This window comes from Hippopotamus amphibius, chromosome 3, assembly GCF_030028045.1.
Source record: "Hippopotamus amphibius kiboko isolate mHipAmp2 chromosome 3, mHipAmp2.hap2, whole genome shotgun sequence".
Taxonomy (NCBI): domain Eukaryota; kingdom Metazoa; phylum Chordata; class Mammalia; order Artiodactyla; family Hippopotamidae; genus Hippopotamus; species Hippopotamus amphibius.
Genome location: NC_080188.1, coordinates 127,835,658 through 127,847,744, shown reverse-complemented (window position 1 = coordinate 127,847,744; position 12,087 = coordinate 127,835,658). Strand labels below are relative to the sequence as shown.

At 50.1% G+C, this 12,087-nt stretch overlaps 1 protein-coding gene across 1 annotated transcript; it reads right to left on the bottom strand.

Annotated features, from left to right (window-relative positions):
• Positions 1-141: 141 nt before the first annotated feature.
• On the bottom strand, positions 142-11,941 carry AIP (aryl hydrocarbon receptor interacting protein). The gene is made up of 8 exons (XM_057729269.1): positions 11,694-11,941; positions 8,012-8,081; positions 6,093-6,326; positions 3,119-3,295; positions 1,611-1,799; positions 1,032-1,208; positions 788-929; positions 142-455 (listed from the first exon to the last, which is right to left on the bottom strand). Exons 3-8 carry the CDS (start codon positions 6,189-6,191, stop codon positions 250-252), a joined length of 990 nt encoding a protein of 329 aa, XP_057585252.1. The 5' UTR covers positions 6,192-6,326; positions 8,012-8,081; positions 11,694-11,941; the 3' UTR covers positions 142-249.
• Between the last annotated feature and the right edge of the window lie 146 nt (positions 11,942-12,087).

Below are 12,087 nucleotides of genomic sequence, written 5' to 3'. Positions count from 1 at the left end.
AAAGAGATCTCAGAGCTGGTGAATGGGGAGCTGGGATTAGAACTCCAATTCTTTGCCTCCCCAAACCACCCAAGGACCAGGAAAAGAGGGGTGATGACCCCAGCTCTCCCAGTGGATCAGTTCAGCAGGTCCAAAGAGAGACAGAGATAAATACGGCCTTTATATACAGAGAAGCATGATAGAGTGGGGGTGGGAGGGCTGGCAGCAGCAACAGTGAGCTGGGCAGGGTGGCCAGGCCAGCAGGCCCTATCAGTGGGTGAAGATGCCCCGGAAGCGGGCCTTGTCCTCCTCGTCCTTCTGTCGGATCCGTGCCTCGAGGGCCCGCAGCTCGCGGCTCACAACTGGCGCCAGGGCAGAGTCCAGCTCCAGCACCTTGGCAAAGTCAGCCTGGGCCTCCTGGGCATTCCACACGGCCGCGTGCGCCTTGCCTCGCTTGAAGTAGGCCTTGACGTTGTCTGCAGGGGGTGCCCGTGGGCAGCAGGCACACAAGGGCATGAGGGTGGGACCAGCCAGCGACCCAGCTTGACTTCTGGCACCAGGGGCCCATCATGGGACAGAGCCCACGAGGACGCCAACCCCACCCCCACGCCCCATTCATACCTCACTGGCACAACAGGGCCCATGGCCCTGCCTGAGTGGACGATATTTGGTTGGGCTCCCATGGGGGTTCAGAATAGGGGTGATATTAAAGGCTCGGTTTTGTGCCCCGGTGCCCAGTGGTGACGGAGGAGGCCCCTCGCCTGACCACTTGTTGGCCCACCCAGGTGGCCCAGTGCCCAGCGCTCACCATCATACTTATTGAGGATGGAGGAGCAGTGGTCCAGCACCTCGTAATACTCCTGGGCCACCAGCTTGCACTGACAATAGTTGAGCAGCAGCGGAGTGATCTGTTGATCCAGCTGGATCCAATCAGGAGACCCAGGCTGCTCCTGGGGGCACCAGGGCAGGGAGAGGGCAAAAGATGCTGACACTGGGGCCCCCTGGCCCCACCTCACCCCTTCCACTCACCCAGCGCAGCCTCCAGGCAGCACCTTCATCTGCAGGTTCTTGAGGCAGGCGATGGCGTCGCAGTACTTGGCGGCGGCCTCCTTCACATGGCCCTCGCGGTACAACCGGTTGCCCTCCTGGTGGATGACCGGCACTGCCTTTGCCTTCTCCTCATCCGTCATGGCCCATGGGTCCTGCTGGTACGTGCCAGGGTTCTCCACCTGCCGGGCCATAGGTCACATCAGGGCCCAGGGCCAGCGTCTGGGCTGGCCGAGCCTGGGACATGGGATACCGGAAGCAGAATCACTTGTTCATTTATCGTCCATTCATTCAACAGACGTTTATGTAGCATCTCCTATGTGCCCAGCACTGTGTCTGGTTCTAGAAACAGAGCAGTGAACGAGATGGTGGAAATCCCTGCCCTCGCAGAGACCTGAAGGAGGCGGAGGGCACTGCCAGAGGTTCCACCCAGGTATCCTTGTACCTGCCCTGCCCCAGCCCCGCCCCCCACACACACAGTCAGTGAGCCCACCAGCTCTGAGCAGGCAGGCGAGTCCGGCACCCACTCTGAAGCTGGGCAGTGGTGGGTGTGGCGAGGTGCCAGGTGCTTGGTGGCCCCTCACCTTAAGCATCTCGATGTCGAAGATGAGAGGCTGGGGGTTCTTCTGCAGGGCGTCCAGATCGGCATGGCCCAGGGAGCTGTGCTCGTGCATGTGCGCGATGCCGCAGCAGTGCCGCTGGCCCTCCAGGGGGTCCTTGCCGGCTGCGATGTTGCGCAGACTCTTGGCCACCAGCGGATAAAGGACCACATGCTACAGAAGGATGAGTGGGCGCCAGGGGCTCTATCAGCGTGGGCTGGCTGGCCACCGGCCCAAGAGGCCCAGCTCCCGTCCCCATCACCGAGAAAGGACACTGAAGCCCAGAGGGGGGCTTTTCCCTAGGGACTCCCCTGGCCTCCCAGCCCTCCAGACTGGTGCAGGCTCAGCTTCTGCCACACTTTCTGGCCACCAGATCAAGCCAAGCACCTACCCCTCCCACCTTCCACACAAACATAAACTACCGCTGTCAACCTGTCTCCCCTGTCCTTATAAGCCCAGTAGAATTCTTACCTCTTCCTCCTCCTCCTTCCAGGCTTGCAGCCCACAAGTTGGACTCCTCACCATTAATGGGGTCCCTCCACATTCTGTTCCCAGTGACTCTTCTTTCCTGCCCCACCCCCAGCCCTTTCAGGGCCTATCTCCAAGGTGGGTTTAGGGCAGCAACTTCAAACCCCTCAGGAGAGACCCTCAGGCATTGGAGACCTACCTTTTTTTTTTTTTTTTTTTTTTTGCCACGAGGCTTGTGGGATCTTGGTTCCCTGACGAGGGATTGAACCTGGGGCCATGGCAGTGAAAGTGCCGAGTCCTAACCACTGGAGTGCCAGGGAAGTCCCGGGGATCTAACTTTTGACCTTCCACTAGGAACATCTGCCGGGATGGTGGGAGCCAGACCACCCGTACCCCAGTCTAAGCAGATCCTCTCACTGACCCTGCACAGGGCAGCCTGCTCAGCTAACATTCAGCCAGTCAGCAGATATGTTCTGAGTCTTGGCTCTGGGCTGGCCCACAGTGGGCCTTTTGAAGGTAAACGGGCCCAATCCCTGCCCTGAAGTAGCTTAGACACGGACAGAGGACCAGATCCTTGCCATGCAGAGCATGAGAGGTTGGAGAACCCAGAGGAGGAGTTCAAGTCAACCACAAGCAGTCATGGAAGGCTTCCTGGGGGTGGTGACTCAGGAATTCAGTTTGAAGTGGGAGGAAGGATCTTGGCCAGCAAGCGGATGGAAACACAGTGAGACGTGTGAGAGGGACACCCTGTGGGGTCATGTGAACATCTCCAGCTTACGCTTTTGCCCGACATTGACCAGGAGCCAGAGGGGTTTGATTCAAGGACTTGTGTGGGTCACTGCATGTGAGAGCCAGTCCCTGGCTGCAGTCAGGCTAAGGGAGAGGAAAAGGCAGAAGAGGGGCCAGGTACTCCACGGAGTGGGTGGTGCCCTGTGGCTGGGTGGTGGCCTAGCCAGGGCAGAGGCCCTGGAACGGGGAATCGGACGTGGGTGGACAGGTGCAGGTGGGCGTGGGGCATGGGGTACCTTGATGTCGCAGCAGAACTGGGCGATCTCCCCCTCCCGCATGGTGCGCACGATGGTCTCCCACACGGGCAGCTTGAACTTCTTGCCAATAATGAGCTCCATGGGCTTGCCTCGCACCCGGCTGTCGTCCAGCACAGCACCCTCATCACTGCGCAGGGTCCGGTAGTGGAAAGTGGCCTGTGGACCACAAATGGGATCAGACAAGGGCACGGCCTTCCGCCAACCCCCAAAGAGAAGCCCAGCCTGCAGATGGCACAAGGGACGGGGCTCACCCGGGGTAACCACCCGACCTTACACCTGGCTTTACCGCATCACCCAGGTGAGGACACTATCACAGAGAGGGAAGCAGTTCAAGTCACGTGGCTAGTGGGTGGATGGGCTGGGATGGGAGCCCAAGCAATCTGGCTCTAATCATTCTCTCAACAAATGTTAACTGAGCACCTACGACGTGCTTGAGCTCTGCGCTAGGCCCAGCAGTGAACAAAACAGACAAAAGTCCCTGCCCCCATGGAGCTCACGTGGAACTTCTAGAGGAAAGAGACGGGCCTCAAACAAAACACGTTATGTGAGGTTGAGCTAAGTGATATGGATCAGAAAACAAAATGCGGCAGTTAAGGAGGCAGGAGGATAACATTTAGGCAGAGATGTAAGGGACTCCCCTGGTGCTCCAGTGGTTAGGACTCAGCGCTTTCATTGCCAGGGCCTGGGTTCAATCCCTGGTCAGGGAACCAAGATTCCGAAAGCCATGCTGTGTAGCCAAAAAAAAAAAAAAAAAAAGCAGAGATCTGAAGGGAGTACGGGAGAAGCAAGCCAGGCAGATGCTGGGGTATGAAGGGGTAGGAACTATCCAGGCCAAAAGAATAGCAAGTGCAAAAGCCTTGCAGAGGGACAGACAGTGTGCGGTGTGTTCACAAAGCAGGAGGCCAGAATAGCAGAAGCAGAGTGAACGAGGGAGATGGGTGGTACATCATGGGGTCACCGGGTCAGCAGGGATGGCCCCCACAGAGCCTGCACTGCAGGCCCTGGTGAGGACCAGATGGCTCAAAGCAGAGGAGGGACATAATCTGATGCAGGTTCTGCTACTGCTGGGATGAGAATAGGCTTGGGGCGGGGCGGGGGGGGGGGGGGGGGGGCGCTGGTAATGGGAGGACAGAAGCATGAAGGTGAGTTAGGAGGTTACCACAATAACCCAGGGGAGAGTGGCCTGGACCAGGGTGGTGGTGGTAGAAGTGGTGAGAAGTGGTCAGATCCTGGATGTATTTTCAGGATCTTCTGTAGGAGGTGAGAGAATGGGAGAGGGCATGGAGACTGGGAGGTTTTGGACCTGAACAACCGGAAGGCTGGAGGGACCCTTAACTGAGATGGGAAGGCTTGGGGGGAGCAGGTGAAGTTTGAGTTGCCAACCAGACATCCAGGTGGAGATGGTGAGCTGGGAGCCAGACAGCAACTTTAAGGGAGAGGGAAGGCTAGACCTTTGGGAGTAATCCTGGCATGGAGAGTTTTTTAAAAGAGATGTGCTTGGATGAGATCATCTCAGGGTGAGTGAAGAGAGAAGAGGTCTAAAGACTGAACCCCCTACAGGATATGGTTAGAGGAACCCACACTCTTTACTGCCACCCCTAGCCACTTCTCTGAACTCCGTTTCCGCATCAGTAAAATAGAGTCAACAATAGTACCTACCCCCACCTTGTGAGAATGAAAGAAAATAAACTTGTGAAGCATTTAGCACGGTGCTCATATGAGCGCTCAACCAATGGGGTGATTGTTTTTTTAATTTACCTGTCCCTGTTCTTTCAGTGTCATTGTTCACAGATCTTCACTATTTTAACAGTGTTTTCTCCAGGTGGTGCCTGTTTCACCCAGGATCTCCCTTGCCAGGACCTTCTTCAAGGCTACCAAGCTCCCAGCCCATGGGGGAATCCACCCACATCCACATCCCTTCTCTCATCGCAGAAAGGATCCCTTTTGGTATCACTGATCACTAGGGCTGTGCAGCTCTGCCTCAGAGCATTCACAGCAAGCGAGGCCAGGCTCTTTACCTGCCAGATCTCAGCATAGTTCCTGTCAGCACAGTAGCTCTTACTTTCTGTGTCCCCAGAATGTTTTAAATGTTAAACTGTTCTAGTTATCAACAAGGTATGTCACTTCAGTTATTGCAGGGGCCAGGATCCTTACTCATTCGCTCAATATGCATGTCCTATGTGACTGCTCTGCTGGGCACAGGGGCTGCCTCCAGGAAGCTCCTCACTCTACACGCAAGTGGCAACTGGGAAATGCCCTCTAGGAGGAGGGAACTGCGTGAGCAGAAGCAGGTAAGCCTGGAGATGTATATTGTTTAGGGGAAGGGGCGGGAGAGGCTAGGCCTGGATGTGCAAAAGAGGAAGATGGGAGGCTCTTTACTTCCCAGCCCTTATCTGTCCGGGGCAACGCCACGTCGGGCAGTCGGAAAGCTGCCAAAAGGGTTCTGGCCCGGCTGACCTGACCTCTGGGACCGTTTTCTGGGTTTGTGCGTCCCAGGGCTTGTTTTCCCATCTAAGCAATGGGAGCTGGTCTATGTCTTCAGAAGGCCCTTTCATCTATAGATCTTGAACCTTGCAACCCAGGGGCCCTACGCAGTAATGAAGTTTCTGGTTTAGGGTCTTCTCCAATGCTGGGTCTGCGCAAGCAATGGGGTCAACCCCTCACCCCCAGCCCCAGCCCCACCCCACCCCCGCTACCTCCCGCAACCTGTTGATGATGTTTGACGGCCTCGCAGACCAATGTGGCCACAGGGCCAAACCAGGGGGAGGAGCAGACGCAGCCGAATTCACTCCCTACTTAAATCCAGACCAATCAGCGTCGAGCTCGGCACGTGAGCGGTAGGGTCACCGACCACCGCTATCTGGGCATGCGCAATCTCTCGCCTAAGGCCTCCTCCCGCGTCGCATGCGCACCGCGCCACGTAAGGGTTACGGGCAAGGGAGTAAACACGAACCTTCGTTCCATCCTGAAAGTCAGGGAGCTCTCCTCGGCCCTCCTGTATCAGACGCTTTTGGATCCCGTCCTCCCGGAGTCTTGCGATGATATCCGCCATCCTCCTTCCCCGCTGCTCTCTTTCGGCAACTTCCGGACTCGCTCGGCAGCTTCCGGACCTGCTTCGGCAACTTCTAGAATTTCGGCAACTTCCGAGAGGGCGCCATTTCGGCTAAGGGCAGACGCCGAAAAGGGCCTTCCGTGGAAACGGACAGTGATTGGTTCTCTCCACTGCGGGTCTGAGCAGGGGCGGGGCCTGAGACTGTCTAGGGGAGGGGCGGGGCTTGTGAGAGGCGGGGCCGGAGCCTGAGGGGCGGGGCGGGGCCGTCCCTAGCAATTGTGTCATTGAACTGATTTGGACCGGGCCCTCCCAAGTGGCCGTGTGCCACTCTATTTAAAGTTGTAGGAGTCATATAACGGCGTTCCAGAACGAGGATGGAGCGGGGGCGGGGGGGATGTGAGGGCCAAAAGTAACGCCACTCCCTAAAACTACTGTTTTTGTGTATTCCTTTCCCGGGCTTTTCTTTCCTTTTAGCGTTAGCACAATAGTCGTGACTTTTGCATCCTGGATTTTTCTCTTTAAAAATAAATAAATAAGTAAATCTAGGAGTAAAAAGAGAATGGAGGGTTTCTGTATTCCTGTGGGAACCATAAGCTCCCCAAGAGACTGACAGCCCCTTGTAGGGTCGGGGTGGATGTGTCGCCACCACGGAGTCCTCCGCCGTGTCTGGCATATAGTAGGTGCCCAGTGAATATTAGGGAATGCAGGAATGATAGAAGTGAGGCACTTCCGGGGCTAGAACAACATTTCTCTCCGCCTCTGGAAACTAGCTGTGAAGAATAGCTGTAAGTCTACTGCTCCCACTTTCGAGGTATAGGTAACCGAAGAAAGGGAATGTCTTGGGGTCTGTGCACTGCCTTCATTCCATCCTCATAACTGCGAAGAATTATTGTCCGTCCCCTTTGACCCACGTGCTAAGGGCTTCAGATATTTATGCTGGTGCATTTCCTCCAAGAAGTCCCCTGAGAGAGGTGGAACCTCTGGGGTGAAAGGGAAACATGCTTTGTTTGTTTTCAGCTTTTGTTTTTTACCCACACAGGAAGTTTTACAGGCAAGTTCTGCCAAATTCTGAAGCAACAAGTAGTCCGTATTTTACACAGATTGTTCCAGAAAATGGAAGAAGAGGGAAAGCCAACCAACCTACTTTATGAGGCTAGTTTAATCTTGATTCTGAACTGGTTAATTACACCATAAGGCAAGAAGAGTATACACCCACTTTACTAATAAATACAGGTACGAAAAATCCTATGTGAATGTTCAGCTAATTGAATCCACTAGTATATATAAGAATGCCTCAATATGCTAAGTGAAAGTCATTCACAAGAAGACAAATACTGCATGATTCCACTTACATGAGGTACCTAGAGTAGTCAGATTCTTAGACAAATTTGGATGGTCGTTGAGTGAGGGGGGAGGGAAGGAAATGAAGAGTAGTTGTTTAATGGGTATACAATTTTAGTTTTGCAATATGAAAAAGTCCTGGAGATTGGTTGTACAACAATATGAATATAGTTTGGGGGGGGGTTGGTTTTGTTTTGTTTTTTGCCACATGGCTTGTGGGATCTCAGTTCCCCAACCAGAGGCTGAACCCAGGCCATGGCAGTGAAAGCCTGGAATCCTAATCACTAGGCCACCAGGGAATTCCCATGAATATAGTTAACACATCTTTAAAATGTTTAAGATAGTAAATTTTATGTTATGTGTATTTAACCACAATTAAAATTTTAAATTTTTTTTTCAAATAAACATCAAGATCAAGTAGGGCTCATTCCAAGAATTATGAATGGTTTAACATTAGAAACACCCATTACTGGACTTACCTGGTGGCCCAGTGGCTAGTCCTCTGCGCTTCCAGTGCAGGGGGCATGGGTTTGATCCCTGGTCAGGGAACTAAGATCCCACGTGCCACACCCCGTGGCAAAAAAAAAGAGAAAGAAAGAAACAAACAAACATCCATTACTATAATTCATCACATCAGTGCATTAAAGGAGAAAACTCATAATTATCTCCAAAGATGCAGAAAAGACATTTGATAAAGTTTGCTTTGAAGACTATTTATGATAACTCAGAGTTAGGAAAAAAGAGGAACTTTCTTAGGAAGACACAGGCTATATACAATTAAGTATGATGATGAATAGAAATGCTCTCTATCAATGATGCTGCTTAGCAAAGTATTAGAAGTCCTGGCCAAAGCAATAAACCAAGAAAAAAAAATGAGTGATTATATCTACGTAGAAAATCCAACAGAATCTACAGATAATTTTAATAAGTTAGAGAGTCAGCAATGTTACAGAGATATAAAATAAGCTATCCAAAATTAATAACACTCTTAACACTATCAATAACCCATGCCAACATATAGTAGAAAATAAGGTACCATTCATAATAGCAATAAAAATCAAATACTACTTAGGAAATAAGAACACAGCCCAGAACTTTCTGGAGAAAAAAACTTTTAAGGACATAAAAGAAGATATGAGTAACTGAAGTGGCATACCTTGCTAATGACTAGAACAGTTTAACATTTAAACTAAAATTAATCTAGAAATGAAGTCCCAGTGATAATTGGGAGGATTTTTGAAGATTATTTTTGTAATATTTTTGTAGAAGAATAAAAGTCCATGAAAATCTAGATCAACATTGAAAAAGATGACCAATACGGGGGACTTGCCCTGCCATATTAAACCACACAGCAAACCACAGCAGTAAAAAGCACATGATACTGGCTGAGAATTAGTCAAGTGGACCAAAGGCACCAAAAAGAGAGCCTAAAATAAAAGGCACCAGAAAGAGTGCTTAACATAGATACATATATGTTAGCAACAATATACTTGATGTGTGATAAAAATGGCACCAAGGTTCAGAGGGAGAAAGCACTGATTGTTTGGTGGACAGTGCTGAGGAAACAGGCTCTCTCTGCACTGAAATACATCTGAGTCTCTTCTTGCACCACAATGGAAGGCAGAAACCATAGGGTTAAGGATCTCATGAATTGTTACAATACTTAACATGGATTAAGTACTTACCTGTGCCAGGCATTGTGTTATGCTCCTTACTATGTACTAACTCATTTAATACTAACTTTGTTATGAGCGGAACATTGTTACTGCCTCCATCTGACAAATGAGGAAACTGAGGCACAGAGAGGTCATGTAACTTGCTCCAAGCAAGGCCAGGACCAGGGTGAAGTGAGTCATGCAAGATCGAATCCTGTTTTTATTTAAAATGTTGATATTTTGTTCATCATGAATTTTTGCCTTAAATTTGATTTTTTAGAAAAACAACAATACATTAAAATATTATTGATCTTGCTTGCTGAGTTTTTTGGTGTCCCCTTAAATTTTTCACCCAAGGGGAGTACCTTACTCCCCTCAGCCTAGTCCTGGCCCTCCAAGATCCCAAAGCTAGTGAGAAGACTGGAATTCTAGTGCAAGAAGTTTGAGTTCAGAGTCAGTGAACCATCTTGTTGCAACACTTTTCTAGAGAGTAAAGCTAACAGGCCAGTAGAATACGATGTTGGAGACTATCTTTGTAATCTCAGGAAACACTTCAAACAAGACTCAAAGAGCACAAACCTGATGGATTTGACTATATAAAAATGAGGATTGTTCTTTAACTAAGGGCACCTTAGACAAAGTAAGGAGACAAAGACAAACAGGGAAGAGATATATGCAACAACAAAAGCCAGCAAGGGATTAATACTTAGATATGTACAGACATGCAAATCATCAGGAAAAAGGCTAGAAACCGAATAGAAAAAAAAAAAGGACAAAGGATAGGAACAGACAATTCACAGAAGAGGAGCCACCGTGAACTGACAAGTACATGAAGAGCTGTTCACATTCTCTTGTTGTCAGAGACCCCAGATGAAAACGAGGCACAACTTTAGATTCATCAGCCAGTACAAAGCCGGAATACTGAGTGCCTAGAGAAAACTGGAACCCGCGTGGTGGGTGTACAGATTTGCACAGCCATTCATGAGATCATCCATGGTACTTTGTGAAGTCAAGGGTACATGTACCCTATGGCCAGGGAGCCCTACTTCAAGAGAGATTTTCCCACACTCCGTAAGGGGACGGTGTGAAAGATATTCACAACAGCAACTTATGTGACGGGGGCTTTGAGGCCAAGCTAAGCGTGTACCATTGAGGGGTGTGGTGGATAATAAAAGTGCTAGATGCTCAACACGGTATGCCACGTAGCCGGTAGAAGCAAAAATGAGATGCAGGCTGGAACAGAAAAAGGACATTAGAGGAAAACTGGCAAAATCCAAATAGAATCTAGAGTTTAGTTAATAATAATGTGCCCATGATAATGTCTTAGTTTTAACAAATGTATCATGATTATAAAAAATGTCTATTGTAGATGAATCTGGGCAAAGGATATATGAGAATTCTCCATACTATCTTTGAATCTTTTCTGTAAGTCTAAAATTATGCCAAAATAAAGTTTATTTGATGTAAAAACAAAAATGAGATGCAGATGGAAAACATTAGTGTTGAGTGTAAAAATGTAAAAATGTAAACAACAGAATGAGTTTTATAAATGATACCATGTTTGTAAATTGCAAACACACCCACTACCATGTGGAGTAGAGGGCCAAGCAGGATTCAAGGCAGCAGACTGAGCACACTGATGTGCGGTCTGATGGAAGGGAGGAGGAAAAACGAGGCGGGGAGGAGGAAAAACGAGGCGAGAAGGAGGGAAAATAAATAAATGTGACTCAAGATGGGCCTTGTTCATAGTGATGATGTGTCACAAACTGAGATGCAGGATTGACAGATCTGCACAGGAGGGCATAAAACGAAGTGGGGGGGGGGGAGGAGGAGCACCCCTAGAGCTAGGTGGACCTGCGTTCAAATTCCAGTTCCACCACTTGAAAGCATTTGGGATTTAGGCAAAGCACGCATTCGTGTCTTCCACAAATACTTATCGAGGATCTACTTAGTGCCAAACATTGTTCTGGGCACAGTGGACACAGTGGTGAATAAGACAGTGTAAAATAAGGTAATTTCAGGTAAGTGCTTTGTGATGTGAAACTGACTTTAGGTTGCAGAGTCAGGGATGGCTTCTCTGAGAGGTGACACTAGAGCAGGGACACGGATGATGAAAAGATCCCCCTGTGAAAGAGCAGGGTTAAGTGCTTGCCAGGCATAGAAAAAAAAAGGCACGTGCAAAGGCCCTCAGACGCGAACGAGCTTGGCCTGTGTAGCTGAGTGAGATGAGAGAGCGGCAGACAGGGACTTGATGAGATTAGGAGAGGTAGGCAGGGACCAGAGCATTCAGAGCTTTGTGGGCCTTAGTCAAGAGTTCAGATATTATTCTGACCACAGTGGAAAACCTAGGGACGGTTTTATGCAAAGGAGTGACTTGGGCGCATACTTTAAAAAAAAAAAAGTTTTATTTAAGACTAACACAGAGGAAAAGGATCAGATGTTTCAAAAGACCACTTAAAAAATTAATAAATAAATTAAATAAATAAATAAATAAATAAATAAATACCACTTTGCTTGCTGTGTGGAGACCGAATTGGAGGAGAGTGCAAGCCACATAAACTCTCTGAGCCTATTTCCACATCTGTACGGTGGCGACAATCCCCCTCCAGTGCCCGGCCGTGGTGAATAAGCGTGGGGAAACGGTCCCCAGGAGTCTCCTTGCAGCGGGCTGGGATACAGACAGCTTCATCTGGGTCTGGAAGGCTGGCGCGTGGCAGCCCCTCCAAACCCCTTGCACAGACCCAGGCATTGCGTCCGAGAGCGGCACCCGCTGTCGCTCGCCGAGACAGCCGCTGGGCGGCGCGGCGAGCCCAGCTCGGTCCGGACGAGAGAAGGCCCTGTCCGCTAGTCTGCTCGGCGCTCGGCAGCTCTGGCCTGCTGAAGGCGGGCGGGGGAGGGAC

Excerpts from the sequence above, each read along its gene's own strand:
- AIP (XM_057729269.1), bottom strand. The coding sequence starts at position 6,191 with ATGGCGGATATCATCGCAAGACTCCGGGAGGACGGGATCCAAAAGCGT. Across the intron at positions 1,209-1,610 it reads TCGACATCGAGATGCTTAAG|GTGGAGAACCCTGGCACGTA; the intron begins GTGAGGGGCCAC and ends ATGGCCCGGCAG. Across the intron at positions 456-787 it reads CATCCTCAATAAGTATGATG|ACAACGTCAAGGCCTACTTC; the intron begins GTGAGCGCTGGG and ends CACCCCCTGCAG.